The sequence below is a fragment of the Phallusia mammillata genome, chromosome 7 (assembly GCF_965637545.1).
Source record: "Phallusia mammillata chromosome 7, kaPhaMamm4.hap1.1, whole genome shotgun sequence".
In the NCBI taxonomy this organism is placed as follows: Eukaryota; Metazoa; Chordata; class Ascidiacea; order Phlebobranchia; family Ascidiidae; genus Phallusia; species Phallusia mammillata.
Genome location: NC_137258.1, coordinates 20,512,514 through 20,533,796, shown reverse-complemented (window position 1 = coordinate 20,533,796; position 21,283 = coordinate 20,512,514). Strand labels below are relative to the sequence as shown.

The window sequence follows — 21,283 nt, the reverse complement described above, 5'->3', positions numbered from 1 at the left end:
AAAATACAAAGAGCACTTTTCATATTTAAAACGATATCTCTCTAAAAATGCTTACGGTTAGGGCTATAAGGGTCGGGTAAGGTATATAAGGTATACAACTAGCAATAGAACTTAGTTACTGATGTAAAAATTTAAAAACCTTTAAGTCCTCTTTAGCCGCTAAATAAATAATTTAGCTCTTTACGCCACCTTGTGAAAGTGGATCTCCCGTGAGGTATGGTGTTAAAGCGGTACCCAAACGATGCGCCAAAGTCAATTAATAAAACATCGTTCGAAGTCTCAATATGGACTTAAAATGTTAACATACGAATACACTTTGATAAATCAAGTCAACGCAACTTTGTACGTTGCAAGTTTGTCAATGTCGTCACATAAAATCAACCAGAAAACATCAAGTCACTACTTTGAAGCGGGAATGGAGATTTGCTGCTTTTCTTCCCAACATATTGCTTTTTTGCTGTTGCTCACAAGGAAGAAACTTCACGAATGAATCTCGAAGCGTATGCTACCGGCATATATAGAAAATCAACAATAGATGGTCGAAACGCAATCTGCAGTCGAGGGATGCTTCTCAGAGCTTCCCCACTTGCTGTATAGGTCTGGAAGTAACCAGTGGTAGGATTCATTTTTTTGTCAGCTGATTCTCTCACAAAAGTCATATTTTTCAGCCGGTTCTGTTACAAAAAGTCCATTGACAGTAACCAGTAATGCTAACCGGTTCGCTGATCTCATAAAATTTTGTGAGAAGGTTCTATAGAACCGTTGCGAACCGGCAGAATCCCACCACTGGAGGTATCGATTACCGCATTACGAGCGTTTTCATTGCAGTTTAGTTGTTTAATTTAATTTTAATTATGTTTCTATTTCGTTGAAGTTTCCAACCAGGAAACATAAAGTTATTCCTTCCAATCGGGAATAGGGATTTGCTGATTCCAATTCGACTTCTCCTCATTTTTCTTTGTTTTGCTGTTTTGCTGTATATATCTGGAGGTATCGATTACGGCGTTACGAGAGTTTTCTGGCGCTGATGGTGACTGTTACAAATTTGTTGTCAAACCGGGTTCCACACCAAGAGACACAAGCTTCACTGACGGTTTCTACGCAAGATAATAGCGCGAATACAAGTAATACAATGCCCAATTCTTTGTGTGTTTGAACTGTATTTGATTTTGTCAAGGCACATACGTGGAAAGTTAGTTAGATTTATAGATTCTGTTCGTTCAGTGTTTCTCAACCTTCTTAGTTGACAGACATTTTTGCTACAGCATCATACCTGCTGTCGGTTTAATACAAAATGAAGTATAGTCACTGATGCACTAAAACCGTCCACATTTGTAGTTCTAGGGTGTTAAAAAACACTTCGCGGCAAAAAAGCTAATTACTACTTACCTTGACAGAAAAAGAACAAGTAAGTCAAATTCTGAAACGAAAAGAAGTCCAAAGGTAAAAGGCGGTTGACAATGTGTTTGTGCTGTGAGTAATTTTGTTTTATTTTTTTCCAGTGTTAGAAACAGCTTGGATCAAAGTTTAAATTTGTTCACAGTCTGTCTCGATAAAATGATTTCAAAAACGAAGAAATGTTTTATTCTGTGCATCTCTGTCACACTAACTTTCCTAGTGTTTGCTAACATACCGACCTTTCAAACAATCAGCAGTTTCTATAACCACAGATCCAACACATCAACAGCAAAAGTCCGAGACGCAACTGGAGTAAGTTGGAAGGTAAAGATTTCTCCATTTTTTACCAGTAAGTTAGTACACGGCATATAGGCTACTAGCTTCCATAACGAATAGGTCATGCGCCGTAAGCCATGATGGGGACTAACAGGTTAAGTCTTGCAGACATTTTGTGCTTTGTTTCAACAAGACAAGTTATTGTACTTTGGGTCGCTCTATACTCTTTAGAGTAAACTAAGTATTTAAAAATGAGGTTCATTTTGTTTTTTGGCCAACACAACAAACACCAACGACATTTGATGGAAATCAAACAACAAGTAATTTGTCCCAGTTTAAAGAGAATCAGTGCAAACCTGTTTCGAAATTCGTGTTCATTAAAACCCACAAAACTGGTTCAACAACGGTGCAAACTATTTTACTTCATTACATTAAGCAACATCGTTTCGACAAGGTTAGTGTTAAAGCTCATGTTTCTTGATTTTCGGAGATTGAATTTATACCGTACTCCTATGGCATCATTTATTTCGTTTTAAATTTAAGAAAAGGGACAATTTGTAAGTAACCGGTAACCCAACTAAAGAGAAAATCTACTAACACAAGAACTCACACCGCACAAGTTTGATAAATACCGTTAGCTGAAGCAAAGAGCATTCCAAAATATTTTGAATGCTATTTGTGCAAAAATGCTGACGGTTAGGATTATTACGTTTGAGATGAGGTTTCATAATAATAACAACAATAAAATTAACCTAAAAGTTAGTTCCTAAAAAATTAACGTGCTACAGGCACCTGCTCAAAGATTAAATCATTCGTTATCGCGCAGTGTTTTCGTTGCGTTGTGACACCATTTGTTTTTTCCTTTGTTTACCGTGCACTGTGCTACGCGCATTCAGTGTTATTTACCCTGATGAAGGCGACCTGTATAGTACGTCGAAACGTCGGAATAAAAATACATTTGCCAGAAGAGCTCTATAAACTCGTTAGTTCTTAACATTAAAATTAGTTCCTAACCCTAACCCAGTTTTATCGTTAATTTAAGTACCTGCGCTATTTCTATCGGCATTTAGCAAACATTTCTGTTGTGATATCTTGTGTTGGTACTCAACTGTGGTTGAATACAAATAATGTTTACAGCTTTGTGCCGCCATGTTTCCGTGCTGGTTCGTTGGTGGGTATCCTGGACGCTTTAAATGTGAATTTATGCTTCCAAAGAATGCTAATATTGTGGTGGATCATTCGAGGTTCGATGCTGAGGAGATGAAAAAATGCTTCCATCCCGACACCAAGTATGATATGATTGATTGTGTCTGTAAATGCTGTCCTTCTGATTTAGCTTTATCGGAGCGAAAACGCTATTTTCATTTTGATTTTGCCAATTCGGAATAAACATGACATTTTCGCTCTGATATTGCTTAAACAAAGTGTCTTGGGTATGACGTTAAACTGCATCCGTCGTTCCACTGAGAGACAGTACCTATCCCCAGCAAGGGCCTTGTGGCTCCGGATATGTCCCTACTGGCAGTTCTGGTCTCCAATGGAGTGAAGGGTTGCTCATGACTCTTAGCATAGCCAGCACATGAGATAGGAGAAGGAAAACTCTGATTTCAAACCACCCACTGCCTTGTAGGTTATGCCTCGTCAGGCGAAGGCTAGGATGAGGAAAACTCTGCACCTACCTCGGTAGGGGATCTGAGCGGATCTAGAAAAGCAAGCCTTGATAAAAGCTCCGGCGGAAGGGACTGGGGCTCCCACCGCCGAACAATGCCCCTTGTATACAATTATGACATTTGATTGTCGCCGACGTCAGACTCTGACACGACACCTATATTGATTGATTGATTGATTGATTGATTCCTTAAATCGGAATGGTACTTGCATTCCTGTTCTGCTATAAACGCATATTTTTACAATCGGCGACATTATTTTAAAATATATTTTTTCAAATGGCACCCCTTACTAATTTACCGTGATGTAGGTTATATGTAAAAACTATTTCTCGTATGTTCAGATACTTCACAGTCATACGCAAACCATGGACGAATTTTCAGTCAGCCTACAATTTTTATCAAACCGGAGAGAAAGGAAAACCTTTTGTGAAGAAATGCCCAAAACTTACATTACACAAGATACAAAATTAGGTGTTGATAAGTTTTTGATGAAAGCGGCTCCTTTGCTTAATTCCTCGGTTCCGTTCTACTTCAGGTAAATTTCACTTGGAAAGTCGGTTTTCTTTTCTGTTTTTGGTTAGAAAAAATTCTGGAGAAATTGACATAGTCGCTTAATAAGTGTGTACATATGATTGGAAACGTTTTCATATTCCGTCTATAGGCAACATATTAACATGTACAATAAACCTAGGTAAAACCGGATCTGTAATTCGGACACAACTTGAGGTACAGATGATTTGTAATGTGATAAGGCTTAAACTAATCGGCATTGGTTAATCCAGATCTTTGCCTAATCCGGACAATTTTTGGGCCTATACTGTTTTCATTTTTGAAAAGTCTGGCAGTATGCTGTTAAATTTTGCTTTCGAATCCTTTTTATCAGATTCAAAAATTTTCAATCTCATCATTTGGGAATTGATCCGATGTTGATTGATACAAAAGAGATTGACAGAAAAATAGAAGAGCTGGACCAGAACATGGACCTAGTGATGCTGTTGGAATATCTGGACGAATCCTTGATACTTTTAAAGGTGTGCAACTTCTAGAAAACGATTTATTTTTGCTGGGTTTTAACCTTTTTGTGTGCCAGGATCTTTTGTGTTTGGAATGGGAAATTGTAGCCAGTTGTGTTTGGATGAATAGCCGAACTTACGCACGAAAAAAGGAATTTCCGTCCGAACTGCACAAACGTACATTCACGAATCTTAGCCGAGTTGTATGTATAAAGCAATATGGCAAACATTTGTTACATTAATAGCTGTACGATACGACAGGCACGTCAAACCCTAGCCAATATGGCCCATCTCTCGTCACCTGCTGCACTGATGAGACCTTATACCAGGGGGTCGGCAACCCCTGGCACGCGTGCCAAGGTTGGCACGCGAGGTGCTTTTTTATGGCACGCCAATCGATTTGCGTGTTCATATGAAGTAACAATTTACCCTGTTACACTGCTTGTTTATGCTTTTTAACGTGCCATCGTCTTAAAATTCAGCCTTACATGCAAAAAACACTCTGCTTTCTCTTTATTATTGATATCTGCTGGCACGAGCCACAATTATTTAGAAAAACGTTGGCACGCGAGGTCATTAACACCTGGAAATAACAAGTAAATTGGCACGCGTCGCCAAAAAGGTTGCCGACCCTTGCCGATTAGGTCAAAACAACGTGCACTGTCTGCACCTTATCAAGAACTGAAATTATTCACTAAAATCTCTGTGGCAGTATTTTTTTGCGGTCCCCTTTTTAATCCGTTTTTGTGACTGCTATGAGAAAAATCAGACCTAACATAAAATTGTGACCACCCTGGGTGAATTTTTCACAGTCAGGACACTTTACTCGATAACCAATGGGTTTTTTGTCCTTGCTTGTTTACGAAGCTGTTCAACAATGACAACTGGACAAAGTGCTGACAATGCAAACAAACTTGACTTGATTTTACTTTTACAGGACATCGCGCTGTACGAGTACTTTAACAGAACTCTATGGAAACGAGTTGACGAGTACGGACGTGAAAACATGGAAAAAAGTCGACAAATTCTTTACCGCGTGCGCAAAAAAATTACAACTAGAAGTTATAGAAGCCCCGAGCTAATGCGGTCGTCTATACCTTTTGACTTTAAACGGCGAGTGAAGAACTATATGGAAGAAAATTCAGGAGCCTGTTATATACCAGGAAAAAGCGAGCAAGCTGTCCTTTCTGGCTTTCGACCTTGTGTAAATCCTTAACACTGACGACAAATCAACAACTCTAATAACTTTTGTGTGTATTTACGTAGCCTCATGTTAGCCTGCAATAAAATGGATAACAAAAAGGCAAATTTATAAGACATTAAAACAAATATGATAGAGAAGATTTATTTATTTAGTAGTATGCACAAAAAATGTCATCTTTGTTTTACTATTTCATTATAAAAACTGGTCATGCAGTTAGGCTAAGTCAACATTTGCAAACATTTTTAGTGATGGATTTACACTCGTAACAGTCGTACTCTGCGCGAAACTAAAATATCTATGCAACTATAGGCACCTAAATAAATCTTCAACAATAGACTCTTTTATTTTCTAATATAACTTAGATCGATCAAAAAAGTTCTTTTACGTTAGGCAGTGGTCCTTGGGCAGAACGTTGGTGACTTTATAATTTCATAAGAAATATCATGATTCAATACGACAGTATGAGAATCAAATAAGTAAATAAAAGGTTTCCGTGCTAGTATTGCAGTCAGACCCGCGAGCCGTAGTTTGGTGACCCCTGCTCTAGACCTATACAGCAAGTGGGAAAGCCATGAGAAGCATCGTTCGACTGTATATCAAATCCTAAGTTACATTTTGCTTGTCTGGGATTTTATAATTTTTTGTTTGTAAAGCTTGAGCCAAAGTCAGTTTTGGTTTTTGTACACACAATTTATTGCGATAAACAACGGTCATTAAATGCAAAATGCAAATGTCATTTCAGTCGTCACAAGTGCAATAATTGCAATTTGATTGCACCCAATTGGGTAAGTCATACAAATCGTAAACGCAAACAATGCGCCAAAGTCAATCGATAAAACATTGTTCGAAGTCTCAATTTGGACTTACACGTTGAAATGTTAACATACGAATACACTTTGGTAAAGCAAGTCAACGCAACTTTTTATGTTGCAAGTTTGTCAATGTCTTAATACAAAATTATTATATTCTCCACCGGAGAAATTGTCAAATAAAGACGAAACCCAATAAAACAAAACACAAACGGTTCCATTTGTCGAACAACTATAAGTGTTTTTGTGCATTGAAAAATGCAATGGTCACAATAACAGTAAATTGCGTGGTTGCAATTTGTGTCACAAAATTATTATCACCACTCAATAAGCGGAGAGTCAAAGTCATTATTCAGCTTCTAATAAAAGCTTAAGTTACAAAATAAAGTATCACAAAAATATCGTCACCACTCAATGAGCAGAAAATCAAAAACACTATTTAGCTTTGTTATAAAAGCTCAAGTCATTTTTTTTATATAAAAGATCAATCAAATTAATAATGTAAATTACCAGTAAGTATATGTTAGCGACGTCAGGCAAACAATTGGTACCTCCCTAACCAAAGGGAGAAGTCAATGTTAAATAGTTGCAAGTAAATGCAACATTGTCAGACACATTATGTGTACATAACAAATAAGTTCGAATCAAGTCACATTCGTTGTCAAAATTACAAAATATTTCTGATTTGATATTCAAATACCGTTTGAATACCGCGTTGTAATAACAAAAATAGTATTTACACCGTACAGTCATGGATAAAAAATGTACAGTTCCCAAACTGGGACAATGCGTAGATGATGTGCAGATGCTATCCGCAATGATCTTGCTCCTGATGAGCACTTCTTGTCAACATATTTTCACTCGTCAGCTGCAAAAGAATAAGATTCTCGATTAGCAAAATGCATTTAACCTTTTATATCTTAAATCATTTTAGTAAACGATTTAAGATTTTTTACTTAAAGTGACATTTTCTTACCTTTCAGTAGAATGGTTGATGTGTAGATTGACACCTTTGTCGAAACACAGCTGTCGTCCCGTTTAGTTGATCATGTTTCTGTCTCGTTGCAAGTTGCCAACCAGAAACATCAAGTCACTCCTTGTAATTGGAAATGGAGCTTTGCTGATTTGATTCCCGCCATTTTCCTTTTTTGCTGTTGCTCGCAAGAAACCAAATTTATTGAATGAATCTAGAAGCATATGCTACCTGTATATATAGGGCTCAACAATGGATGTTCGAAACGGGATCCGCAGTCGAACGATGCGTCTCAGAGCTTTCCCACTTGCTGTATAGTTCTGGAGGTGTCGATTACAGCGTTACGAGTGTTTTCTGGCGCTGATGATGATTATTACAATTTTGTTGTCAGACCGGCTCCCACACGAAGAGAAACAAGCTTCACTGAAGGTTTCCACGAAAGACAATGGGACGAAGGTGTAGATTTCATGTCATGTCGTGATGGCACGAGACATCATATTCGAGACACGTGTTATTTATGACTGTAACAACCTTTACAAGATGAATTATTGTCGTTTACAACTGTAGCACAATAAGCCAGTACTACAAGCGAGGTTTTAGCCTATTTGCCAAACTGGTTTAATCCATAAATGAAAATTTCAAGTCCAATTTACCAGTCTTATGATTTAAAGATATCGTGTGTCGCAAATTTTACTGCAACGCAAATGTACGTTTTTTACAAATTATGCTTTAAAATACTCGTACAAGACAAACTGGTGTCAAATGGCGTTTTCTGCAGAGGCCTTTGTCGTGGTGTTAACTAGAGCAGAGTAACAAGCATGAGTTATATTGAAAACGGATTAACATGGACTGAAATTAAAACTTAAACATATGTAGATTACAATGCTATTGATACGAACAAAATTTTTTAGCTTCAGAAAAATACTATGAAGTATGCAGTAAGGATCTACTAAAAGATTTACTTACTGAAAGAGATTAATATTTTGTGTTTATGTGTTTATTACGGCTAAATTGTTCCTGGAAAATTTTCAAACGAGTGTTGAAATCAGCAGCTCAATTTCAATGCGACGTCAAAGTTTGCTGCACGTACGTCGCACGCGTAACAGTATGACGTCAAATAACCCATCGGTAACTATAAGCAGACAAAAATCCTACGCTTTGCGCGTGGTTGCCTATTCTTCGAAGGTACATCGAAATGTACACCGGCTCCTCATTGTCTGTCGTGGAAACGCCAAATATCGCTGGCACCCGGACGCGTGGGCCCCTTTTCATAAAGCCTGTTGGGTCATCACGCGTCAAGTAAACAACATTTATCATCATAACGCCGTAATGGATACCTCCAGACCTATACAGCAAGTGGGAAAGCTCTGAGAAGCATCGTTCGACTGCAGATCGTGTTTCGAGCCTCCGTTGTTGAGTGCCTATATACACAGGTAGCATATGCTTTGGGATTCATTCGACAAGTTCGGTTCCTTGTGAGCACCAGCAAAAGAAGAAAAATGTGGAAAAACGAATCAGCAAATCTCCATTCCCGATTGGAAGGTGTGACTTGATGCTTATAGTTAGCAACTTGCAACTTAATGGAAACATGATCAACTAAACGGCGACGACAGTTATGTTTTTACAAAGCTGTCAATCTACATCTCAACAATTCTGCACAAAGGTAAGGGGATGTCACTGTATACAATACCATAAAATCGTTAATTAGGCTTGTCCACAACATAAACAACAAAATTTTGTTTGCTAATCGCTGATCTTGTTTATTTACAGAAGTGAGTGAAATGATTTTGACAAGAAGTGCTCATCAGTAGCAAGATCGTTGCAGAAAGCATTTGCACATCATCTACGCAACGTCCAAGTTTTGAGAAATGTGTTCTCAACCATGGTTATCTACATAGTGTACATATTTGTTTTGTGACTTCAACGTGGTATTCAAACGTTATTTGAATACTTACTCGCAAATATTTTGTCAATTTAACAACAAATATGACTTGATTCTCATTGAGTTGTGTTGTACACACCGTGTGGCTGAGAATGTTGCATTAACTTGCAACTATTTAACATTGACTTATTCCTCTTGTTAGGAAGGTAACAATTTTTTGACCTGACGTCGCCAGCATTAATTGCTGGTAATTATTTTTGTTTTCTGACTTGGACTTTTATCAAAAAGCTGAGTAATACTTTTGACATTACCGCTCATTGAATGGTGACGATATGTTGTGACATAAGTTGCAAACACGCAATTTCTTTTCATTGTGACCATTGCATTTTTCAATGCATAAAAGTATTTATTGTTGTTCATTCAGTGTTCGACAAGTGGAACTGTTTGTGTTTCGCATTTTTAGTTTCGTCTTTATTTGACAATTTCTCAAGTGGAGAATATAATGATTTTGTATGGCGACATTGACAAACCTGCAACACAAAAAGTTGCGTTGACTCGCTTTATCAAAGTGTATTCGTATGTTAACATTTCAACGTGTAAGTCTAATGCGACTTCGAACGATATTTCATCAATTGACTTTGACGCATCGTTTGCGTTTACGATTTCTTTGATTTGCCCAATTGGGTGAAATTAAATTGCATTGATTGTATTGCGACCATTAAAATGACATTTTCATTTTTCATTTATTGACCTTTGTTTTTTTTTCGCAATAAATTATGCGTTTGAAAGTCAAAACTGATATTGTCTCGAGCTATCTGAAAAAAGATCAAGTTACCAGATAAGCAAAACACAAACATAAGTTATCGATACACAAATGACTGGTATTTCTATTCATTGACATTGAAAACTATAGAAACGCCACTAAACTGTTGCTTCAAAAACATATATATGCGTGGGGTCAAGGCTCATAATAAGAAACCTTTGTAATAAAAAAGATGCTTAAACTAATAATCTAAAAAAAGGTTATCACCGTGTATATGAAAGTATAACGAGAAAATGCATGTTCACATACCAACGCGCGATACAAGACGAAATTTTATATTAGCCTATGTTTTGACGTGGTATGAGTTAGCTGTAAACGATGCGATTGCGAATAGTTAGCTGGTTTGGGTTTGGTTTAACTTGCTACGGGAGTCAACGTGTTAACACTGTGAATTTGGTGTAGGTGTTTTAAAAATCTTGTTAAAACAAGATTTTGATCAAATATAGTTTGGGAATTGTGATCACTTGTACAGTCTCGTGCCATCATGACATAACATGAAATCTACACCTTCGTCCCATTGTCTTTCGTGGAAACCGTCAGTGAAGCTTGTTTCTCTTCGTGTGGGACCCGGTCTGACAACAAAGCTGTAATAATCATCATCATCAGCGCCAGAATACACTCGTAACGCTGTAATCGATACCTCCAGATCTATACAGCAAGTGGGAAAGCTCTGAGAAGCATCGTTCGACTGCAGATAGCGTTTCGATCATCCATTGTAGAGTCCATATATATACAGGTAGCATATGCTTTGGGATTCATTCGACAAAATTGGTTCCTTGCGAGCAACAGCGAAACAAAGCAAAATGCACAAAAGCGAATCAGAATCAGCAAATCTCCATTCCCGATTGGAGGGAGTGACTTGATGTTTCTGGTTGGCAACTTGCAACTAAATGGAAACATGGTCAACTAAACGGCAACGACAGTTGTGTTTTGACGAATGTGTCAATCTACACATCAGCAATTCTAGTCAAAGGTAAGAAGAAGTTACTTTTAGCAACATAAAATAAAATCGTTAAGATTAGTTGGTTCAAGATATAAAAGATTTAAAGTTATTTGCTAATCGTGAATCTTATTCTTTTGCAGCTGACGAGTGAAAAGATGTTGACAAGAAGTGCTCATCAGGAGTAAGATCATTGCGGATAGCATCTGCACATCATCTCCCAGTTTTGGAAACTGCTTAAATTTTTCATCCATGACTGCCAACATGTACATTGTAAATTGTTCTTATTCTGTTACTACAACGCGGTATTTGAATGTTATTTGAATACCAAATCGCAAATATTTATAATTTGACAACGAATATGATTTGATTCGCATTCAGTTGTTTTGTACACATCATGTGTCTGACAATGTTGCATTACCTTGCAACTATTGACTTTACCTTCTTATTAGGGAGGTACCAATTTTATTAAATGACGTCGCCAGCATAACCTGCTGGTAAATCAAATACTTTATTTTGTGACTTAAGCTTTTATCAGAAGCTGAATAATTACTTTGACTCTCCGTTTATTGAGTGGTAATAATTATTTTTTGACACAAATTGCAAACAAGCAATTCCATTTTATTGTGACCATTGCATATTTCAATGCATAAAAACATTTATTATTGTTTATTTGGTGTTCGACAAATGGAACCGTTTGTGTTTCACATTTTTGGTTTCGTCTTTATTTGACAATTTCTCAAGTAGAGAATATAATAATTTTGTATTACGACATTGACAAACTTGCAACATAAAAAGTTGCGTTGACTTGCTTTACCAATGTATATCCGTATGTGAACATTTCAACGTGTAAGTCTAATGCGACTTCGAACGATATTTCATCATCAATTGACTTTGACGCATCGTTCGCGTTTACGATTTCTTTGACTTACCCAATTGGGTGAAATTAAATTGCATTGATTGTATTGCGACGATTAAAATGGCATTTGCATTTTTCATTGATTGACCGTTGTTGTTTTTTCGCAATAAAATATGCGTTTGAAAGTCAAAACTGATGTTGTCTCGAGCTATCTGAAAAAAGATGAAATTACCAGATAAGCAAAACAGAAACATAAGTTGTCGATATTTCTAATCATTCACATCGAAAACTAAAGAAAGGCCACAAAACAATTGCCTTAAAGACATATATATGCGTGGGTCAAGGCTAATATAATAAAAAAAATATGCTTAAATTAATAATTTAAAAAAAGGTTATCACCGTGTGTATGAACGTAGAACTAGAAAATGCATACTCACATGCCAACGCGCGATACAAAACGAAATTTCAAATTAGCCTATGCTTTGACGCGGTGTAAGTGAATTGTAAACAATGCGATTACGAATAATTAGCTGGTTTGCGTTTGGTTTAATTTGCTACCGAAGTCAAGATGTTAACACTGTGAAATTTATGTAGGTGTTTTCAAAATATTTTCGATAACAAACATATTTAGTGTTGCAATTGTGATTACTTGTACAGTCTCGTGCCATCATGACATAACATGAAATCTACACCTTCGTCCCATTGTCTTTCGTGGAAACCGCCAGTGAAACTTGTTTCTCTTCGTGTGTGACCCGTTCTGACAACAAAACTGTAATAATCATCATCATCAGCGCCAGAAAACACTCGAAACGCTGTAATCGATACCTCCAGACCCATACAGCAAGTGGGAAAGCTCTGAGAAGCATCGTTCGACTGCAGATCTCGTTTCGAACATACATTGTGGAGCACCTATATATACAGGTAGCATATGCTTCGGGATTCATTCGACAAAATTGGTTCCTTGCAAGCAACAGCGAAACAAAGCAAAATGCAGAAAAGCGAATCAGAATCAGCAAATCTCTATTCCCGATTGGAAGGAGTGACTTGATGTTTCTGGTTGGCAACTTGGAACTAAATGGAAACATGATCAACTAAACGGCGACGACAGCTGTATGTTTTCAAAGCTGTTGTTCAAGAGATCAGCAATTTTGATGCTATAGGTAAGTTGATAAACGGTAATCAACTTTCACTGTGAAAACTTTTTGAGATAGTTTTAAAATATTGTTTTTGTTGGAACAGGTTACTAACTGCGAATTTTATTTATTTGCAGAAGTGGGTGAAATGATTTTGACAAGCAGAAGTGTTTATTGGTAGCAAGACGATTGCGGAGTTCATCTGTATACCATCAATTTTGACGACTCCTTCGGCATTTTTCATGTGTACGTGTGTATATATACATCTTCATTAACAATGATATTCAGCAAGACAATGAGAATATCTAATGTAGGAATAGTTTTCTAATGTTGACAACAAATAGAACATATTTTGCACTCGCATATTTCCGATATTGTTTGTTTCTGACCATATTGCATATATTTGCAATAATCCAATCTTGACTTTGTCCCGCTTGGGCAAAACCATATGTGTTTTTTGACGTTCGCAATCAGCAGGAAATATGCTTTTATGCCACGACTAGAGCTTTTTTGACAAGCTCCATACTGTTTTTGACGACAACTGTATTGTTGCAGCATAAATGACATTATAACCGTTTTGACTTGTGGGTCCTCTATATACCCAACATATTTGTTACTGTTATTGACTTGGTACTTTGACTTGGTTGTTTTGCTTCTTTCGATTCCGAAAAAAACATTTCTTTTATTTTTGCGACACTGGCTTATGTGCATTGGCCCAACGTAAATTGCATGAAACCCACTTTTTGACGGGTGTGTCGAATTTTTCGACTTCCTCGTTTATACTTTTTGTCATCTTTTGACTTTTTTGCTAACTTATTTATCGCATTTGCAATTATTTGTACGACTCCGACATTTGGAGACAATAAATTAAGTGTGCTTGAATTGTTCAATTTCGGGTCTGCAATAAGTTCTAGTCAGTCATGAAGACGCCTCACAAATATATGGCAGACCAACTCGAAGTGGCCACAGAAATTTGCTGGTTATGCACCGAAAATAGGTTTGCTGCTGTGTATTACAGTATTGAGGTATTCTTTATTGCACTAGAACAGGGGTTCTTAACCAAGCGTGCACGCACCCCCAAGGGGTACGAGAATTGTTCCTAGGGTGTGCGGGGATGCTGTATAAAAATTAAATTACAATGGTTTTATTATTTAAGCAATTACAAAAGGGGGTGCGAAAATTGGTTGGTGATTTCAAAAGTGTGCAGCAAGGAAATAGGTTACCAAATCACTGCACTAGAAGCTGACAATAGTGGTTATTTATATTTTCAATACATAGCGCAAAGAGTGTATGTTTCAATATGTATAGAGTGGTTTTTATCTATATGTTTTTGTCGTAAATAAGCTTTAGGCCTACTCAAACGACCAGCTCTTCAGTACCTGAATGCAATACTAGCACGAAAAACTTTTAAGTTTTCTTTAACGAGAGGTGTACTTCTTTTATTCTCATGTTGTCATGTTGAATCATGGTATTGTTTTATTTCTCAAAGGTGCACTGTCTAACTTAAAAGAACGTCATGAAAACTATCAACATATGAAACACATGAAAAAAATAAAATTTAAAACCCTATTTTTCCATTCAAATCTTATGTCTCTAATTCAGCACTCAGATGATACAATGACTTTCTCCCAAATACGGTTACGTAGTCACCTCTGACAAATCAACACAAATCTGCCTGGAAAATTTTCAAACGTGTTTTGACCATTTGAGCCAATAATAAATCTTGATTTAATACGTCAGTGTTTGCAACAAGCACATTAAAGATGTGTCATTGACAATCAAAACAAACGTCACAAGGCTCAAAACAACTAGGTATTATTACGCAACAAAACCTTTAGCCTGTTGCGCGTGTGCTCTTAAGAAAGAAGCTTAGTCTATTGTTTGTAGGTACAGCGAAATATACACCGTTACCCCATTGTCTGTCGTGGAAACGCCGACCGGTACTGGTACCCTCTGGTGTGGCTGTTTAACAAACCACTCGGCTATCGTGCGTCAAGTAAACAACTTTTATTTATCATAACGCTGTAATCGATACCTCCAGACCTATACAGCAAGTGGGAAAGCTCTGAGAAGCATCGTTCGAAGGCAGATCGCGTTTCGACAACCCATTGTTGAGAACATATATATACAGCGCACTATGCTTCAGAAATCATTCGACAAATTCGGTTCTTAACTGGCAACAACTAAAGAAGAAAAAGAGCAAGATGTTTAGAACTGATACAGCAAATCTCTATTCCCGTTTGGAAGGAGTGACTTGATGTTTCTAGTTAGCAACTTGCAACTAAATGGAAACATGAACAACTAAACGGCGACGACAGTTGTGTTTCGTCAAACTGTCAATCAAGAGATCAGCAATTTCAATAGAAGGTAAGATAGTAAATAGCTATCGATAAAAACCTTGTGTTAAATTGTGGACAATATGGCACAGTTATATTTGTACTATACAAGTCCTTTCAAATTGCTAACCGTACGTTATTTATTACAGAAGCGAGTGAAATGATTTTGACAAGTAGAAGTGCTTATTAGTAGCAAGACGACTGCGGAGTTCATCTGTATACCATCCATTTTGACGACTCCTTCGGCATATTTTCGACCATTTGTGCACACATATACAGTGTACCGTACATATATTCTTTATTTTAACGACGGTATTTACTTGAAACTGTTATTTATTCAACTGTTAGACCGCGAGTTACTTTAAACTTGCACTTGTATTTGCATTAACCAATTTAACAATAAACCCTTATTTGGGTTTAGATTTTAAATCGAGTCTTACAACGTCACTCTTCCGTGACAAAAATACGTAATCGCTGTGACCGAAGCTCTTTCAAAAGCTTTGTAAAGATTTTTGACGCTTCACCGTTTTGATGCAGCAAACTTTTAAACAGTATGACTTTTTTTCTTCTTCGCACTGTGTTGTTTCGTTGACAACTAAGCTGCATTTTTGTGCGTTTGAAAAGCAATTACATTTACTGTGATGCATGTAATTTATCGACTTTTGACCAACTCCATTTTTGGATTTAAAAAGATAAACCTGACTCGTTTGCTTTTTGCAGCATGATGACAATGTCTTCGCTTTCGACTTTTTGCTATTATTAGCGATCTTGCATATCTTATGACTCGACGCTTAAAACAGCGTTAAAGTTTGGTTTCTGACTCACTTTTTCAAGTGAAACTAAAGTTTATTTATTGCATATATTGTGTTTTTTGACGACATGTGCTTTGGTCATTACATGATTATACTTAAAGGACGAAGCTTTTTTTAGCAGTGGCACGATGTCCGAGGAATGCTAGAAACGTGTAAGAGGTAGAGAAGGGGTGTACAACCTGCGGCTATACGGCCAAATGCGACCGTCCAGACGAGTTTGTGCGACCGTGAATGAGTAATGAGGTTTCAGTTGCTTTGTCAACACAATACAAGATAAGCAGCAGAAAATTAGGATATTAACCAAGTTTTAGATTTCGTTTTGACGAGTTTATTCCATCACAAAAAACATGTTTGCAAATGTTGTCTTTACCTGACTGACTAGTTTTTTTTATTATACATTTTTATTATGTCCTCAATTGAGCACACAACTAAATAAACAAATAAGATCATCTCTAATCATATTTGTATTGGTGTCTTGTGATGAGTTTTGGGTTTTATCACCATCTTTATAATAGGTTCATATTGCGCTATGCAAACACACAAAAAAAATCCATTATTAGAGTTGTTGGTTTACCGTCAATGTTAAAGGTTTACACAAGGTCGAAAGCCAAAAACGAAAGGTTGCTGCCCTTTTCCAGGTATATAACAGGCTCCTGAGTTTTCATCCATATGGTTTTTCACTCGCTGTAGCAATTCAAGGGATATATACGACGGATTTGACTCGAATTCTCTATAGAATAATTTGCTAGTTTTGAGTTGTTTGCGCACGCGGTAAAGAATTTGTCGACTTTTTTCCATGTTTTCACGTCCGTACTCGTCAACTCGTTTCCATAGAGTTCTGTTAAAGTACTCGTACAGCGCGGTGTCCTGTAAAAGTAAAATCAAGTCAAGTTTGTTTGCATTGTCAGCACTTTGTCCAGTTGTCATTGTTGAACAGCTTCGTGAAACAGCAAAGACGAAAAAACATTGGTTATCGAGTCAAGTTTTGTCATGAAACTTGACACAAAAAAAGTATAGTGCAGACAGTGCACGCTGTGTTTTTCTATAAAGTCTCATCAGTGCAGCTGGTGACGAGAGATGGGTCGTACTGGCTAGTGTAGCCTTCCAGTGTAGGGGGCACGTAAAAGGAAGTGTTACAGGTTATAGTCCTAAAGCTTGTAAGTGTCTGTCTACACGTTAACATTAAAGTACTAACTTTTTTTAAAAGTCTCCTATTGTGAGGAATTCCTCCCCGTTCCACTGGCTTAGAATAAATGACTTGCAAACACACCAAATTTATTCACTAAAGGCAATTTGCCAAATATAAATATTTTGGGTATACTTGGATAGTGCAAACTCGGACAAGAACTGTCCTAGTAGCTTGACGTGCCTATAGTATCCTACAGCCATATTGCGTAATTTATACTTACAACTCTGTTAAGATTTGTGAATGTATGCTTGTGGAGTTCGGACGGAAATTCCTTTTTTCGTGCGTAAATTAGGCCATTCAGTCAAACACAACTGCCCACAATTTCCCACTCCAAACACAGGAGATCCTGCGCACACAAAAAGGTGAAAAACCATCAAAAATAAAACATTTTGCACAAGTTGCACACCTTTAAAAGTATCAAGGATTCGTCCAGATATTCCAACAGCGTAACTAGGTCCATGTTCTTGTCTAACTCTTCAATTTTTCTGTCAATCTCTTTCGTATCAATCAACATCGGATCAATTCCCAAATGATGAGATTGAAAATTTCTATATCTGATAAAAAAAGGATTGGAATATGGCATAAACAGCATAACTGCCAGACTTATTAAATACAGTAAACCTGGGTTAATCCGGACCAGTTTTGGAACAAAAAAGTTGTCCAGATTAGGCAAAGATCCGAAACATTTGAAATCATTTGCATCTCAAGTTTTGTCTGAATTAGACGAAGACCTGGATTAACTAAATTCGGTTTAAACGAGGTTTACTGTAGGCTACATTTCAATATGTTGCCTAGACGGAATGTTAAAACGTTTCCAACCGTGTGTACTTACTAACTAAGCGACTACGTCAATTTTTCTGAAAAACAAAATAACAGATATTGAAACCAATTTTCGATGTGGAATTTACCTGAGGTAAAAAGGAACAGAGGAATTAAGCAAAGGAGCCGCTTTCAGTAAAAACTCGTCAACACCTAATTTTGTATATTGTGTAATGTAAGTTTTGGGCTTTTCGTCACAACTTGGTGTTCCTTCTAGTCGGTTTCGATAAAAATTGTAAGTTGACTGAAAATTCATCCATGGTTTGCGTATGACTGTGAAGTATCTGAACATATGAGAAATAGTTTTTACATATTACGTACTTCACGGTAAATTAGTAAAGGGTGCAATTTGAAAAATTACTTTTTAAACGCCGTTTTTAGGCTAAATAAGTTCGCCACTTGTAAGAATATAGGCCTACGTTTATATCAGAACGGGAATGCACATTCCAATCCGATAAAGCTAAATCAGAAGGACTACATTCACAGACACAATCAATCATATCATACTTGGTGTCGGGATGGAAGCATTTTTTCATCTCTTTAGCGTCGAACCTCGAATGATCCACCACAATACTAGCATTCTTTGGAAGCAGAAATTCACATTTAAAGCGTCCTGGATATCCACCAACGAACGGATACGGAAACATGGCGGCACAAAGCTGTAAACATTATTTATATGTTATAATTATAACCGCAGTTGGTTACTAATAGAGATGTACCGAATATTCGGTTTGCCGAATTTATTCGGCCGAATCGGTCATTTTTGCAAAGATTCGGTTTCGGCCGAATAATTTGTTGCGATTCGGCCGAAACCGAATCTTTTACCAACACAGGTTTGAAGCGTTAAACGTGTCTTTTTTGCTTATTGATGTACCAGGCAATCTTTCAAAAACCCAAACATGAAACGACGAAATTTTTTTTTTTCATCTTTTTCAGCACATTATCGTTTTTCCCACTGTAGTCAAAACAATTATTAATTCATTGGCAGGTTGCCAATCATGCTTGAGGGAATTTTAAATCCAACAGGACAGAAATAAGGACGAAACACAACTATTTTGCACTAGTTGCCTGGTAGATCAACAGTTTTTCATGTCAAACGCGTACTGTACGACTTTGCGTGACGTCATAAATGATCCGGTTGATTCGACGAAAATTCGGTTTCGGACGAATCGAAATTTAGCCGATTCGGTACATCACTAGTTACTAACACAAGACATCCGAACAGAACAGTTTGCTAACTTAAATTAACGGTGAGACTGGGAACTAAGTTTTAACGTTGATTTTATTGTTATTATTATTATTATGAAACCTCACCCCAAACCTAATAACCCTAACCTTTAGCATCTGTGCACAAATTGCATTCAAAATATTTTGGAATCTCTTTGCTTCAGCTAACGGTATTTAGCAAACTTGTGCGGTGTGAGTTCTTGTGTTAAGGGATTTTCTTTTTAATTGGGTTACCGGTTACTTACAAATTGTCCCTTTTCATAAAATGAAATCTCCTTTCAAGTAAAACGACCGCGACGATTCAGGGTCATTAAAATCAGATGAAGAAAATTCAGTGTGAGAAACCACTAAATCTGTCGCTATGTTTTATTTGTTTTATCAAAACAAATGCATTTCGCTATAAAAATGCTTTTTATCTGATTCAAAATTTTATGATTCTTATTCAAATAGAATGCGGTGGGATTTGAACCAGCCTGCGGTCCCGGAGAGACTCCTGTCGTAGGTTCGAATCCCACCGCAGACTGGATTTTTCTGGCCTACGCCTTGCCATATGGTGGTGAATGCTTGGTGACCGGCTGATTCGGTATGGCGCCTTTAATGGGCCTGGCGTACTGTGTTTACATATGAGTGTGCCGTGACCGCTGGTCTGCATAGACCAGGGGTTCCCAACCTTTTTACGATCTCGTACCACTTGGACGCTCTGCACTGCCACGCGTACCACCATAGAGAACTAATGTGCTCTATGCATGGTACCACTTCTTGCAGCACAACTAATTTGTTCGAATCATATTTCATTCAACGCTTTTTGAAGCTTAAGCTACAAAACAGTAGATAATATCTACCAAGAGCAATCATTTGACATAATTAACGCCAACTGTGCCACAGCGTTGTACGGCTTTTCATACCAAGTAGCAACTATGCTTTTGTTGACAATTGACATGACCTGTATTTTGAAGATCGTAATGATACGAAACAACAGAAATAGTTACGTAACGATAACAATAGGCCTGGGGAATGTTTTTTTAAAAAAAAAAAAAAACCAGATCAACAAAATATAAGGTTGTAAATCCAGGTTTATGTGAACAAAACGGAAGCTACTCGCGTACCACCGGAAAAAGCTTCGCGTACCACTAGTGGTACGCGTACCACAGGTTGGGAACCCCTGGCATAGACGCTTCAGGGCTGATCCCAGTTATGAATTTATGTTCATCTTAACTGCCATAGGAGTACGGTGTAAATTCAATCTCCGAAAATCAAGAAACATGAGCTTTAACACTAACCTTGTCGAAACGATGTTGCTTAATGTAATGAAGTAAAATAGTTTGCACCGTTGTTGAACCAGTTTTGTGGGTTTTAATGAACACAAATTTCGAAACAGGTTTGCACTGATTCTCTTTAAACTTGGACAAACTACTTGTTGTTTGATTTCCATCAAATGTCCGTGGTGTTTGTTGTGTTGGCTAAAACAAATTGAACCTCATTTTTATATATCTACTATAGGCACGATATCCTATTTAGTTGACTCTATAGCAACCTAATAGTAAAATAACTTGTCTTGTTAAAACAAAGCACAAAATGTCTGCAAGACTTAACGGCGCATGACCTATTCGTTATGGAAGCTAGTAGCCTATTGCCTTGTACTAACTTACTGGTTAAAAAATGGAGAAAAAATTCTTTACCCTCCAACTTACTCCAGTTGCGTCTCGCAATTTTGCTGTAAATGTGTTGGATCTGTGGTTGTGAAAACCGCTGGTTGTTTGAAAGATTGTTATGTTAACAAAGACTAGGAAAGTTAGTGTGACAGAGATGCACAGAATAAAACATTTCTTCGTTTTTGACACCATTTTTTGAGCTGGACTACGAATAAATTTATACTTTGATCCAAACTGTTTCTTACACTGGCAAAAAATATAAAGATTT

General features: G+C 37.1%; 2 protein-coding genes across 2 annotated transcripts; one reads left to right on the top strand and one right to left on the bottom strand.

Annotated features, from left to right (window-relative positions):
• The first annotated feature begins 3,778 nt into the window (after positions 1–3,778).
• On the top strand, positions 3,779–5,573 carry LOC145239072 (uncharacterized). Its single transcript, XM_080102357.1, has 3 exons — positions 3,779–3,879; positions 4,228–4,375; positions 5,295–5,573. Exons 1-3 carry the CDS (start codon positions 3,779–3,781, stop codon positions 5,571–5,573), a joined length of 528 nt encoding a protein of 175 aa, XP_079958483.1.
• Positions 5,574–16,710: 11,137 nt separating this feature from the next.
• Positions 16,711–21,207, bottom strand: LOC145239071 (galactose-3-O-sulfotransferase 3-like). The gene is made up of 6 exons (XM_080102356.1): positions 21,055–21,207; positions 20,644–20,823; positions 18,644–18,795; positions 18,226–18,420; positions 17,724–17,871; positions 16,711–16,995 (listed from the first exon to the last, which is right to left on the bottom strand). Exons 1-6 carry the CDS (start codon positions 21,205–21,207, stop codon positions 16,711–16,713), a joined length of 1,113 nt encoding a protein of 370 aa, XP_079958482.1.
• Positions 21,208–21,283: the final 76 nt, after the last annotated feature.

Coding starts and splice junctions, on each gene's coding strand:
- LOC145239072 (XM_080102357.1), top strand. CDS start 3,779: ATGCCCAAAACTTACATTACACAAGATACAAAATTAGGTGTTGATAAG. Junction 3,880..4,227: donor TCGGTTCCGTTCTACTTCAG/GTAAATTTCACT, acceptor CCTTTTTATCAG/ATTCAAAAATTTTCAATCTC. Junction 4,376..5,294: donor AATCCTTGATACTTTTAAAG/GTGTGCAACTTC, acceptor TTACTTTTACAG/GACATCGCGCTGTACGAGTA.
- LOC145239071 (XM_080102356.1), bottom strand. CDS start 21,207: ATGGTGTCAAAAACGAAGAAATGTTTTATTCTGTGCATCTCTGTCACA. Junction 20,824..21,054: donor AATTGCGAGACGCAACTGGA/GTAAGTTGGAGG, acceptor AATTTGTTTTAG/CCAACACAACAAACACCACG. Junction 18,421..18,643: donor TGCTTCCATCCCGACACCAA/GTATGATATGAT, acceptor TCATATGTTCAG/ATACTTCACAGTCATACGCA.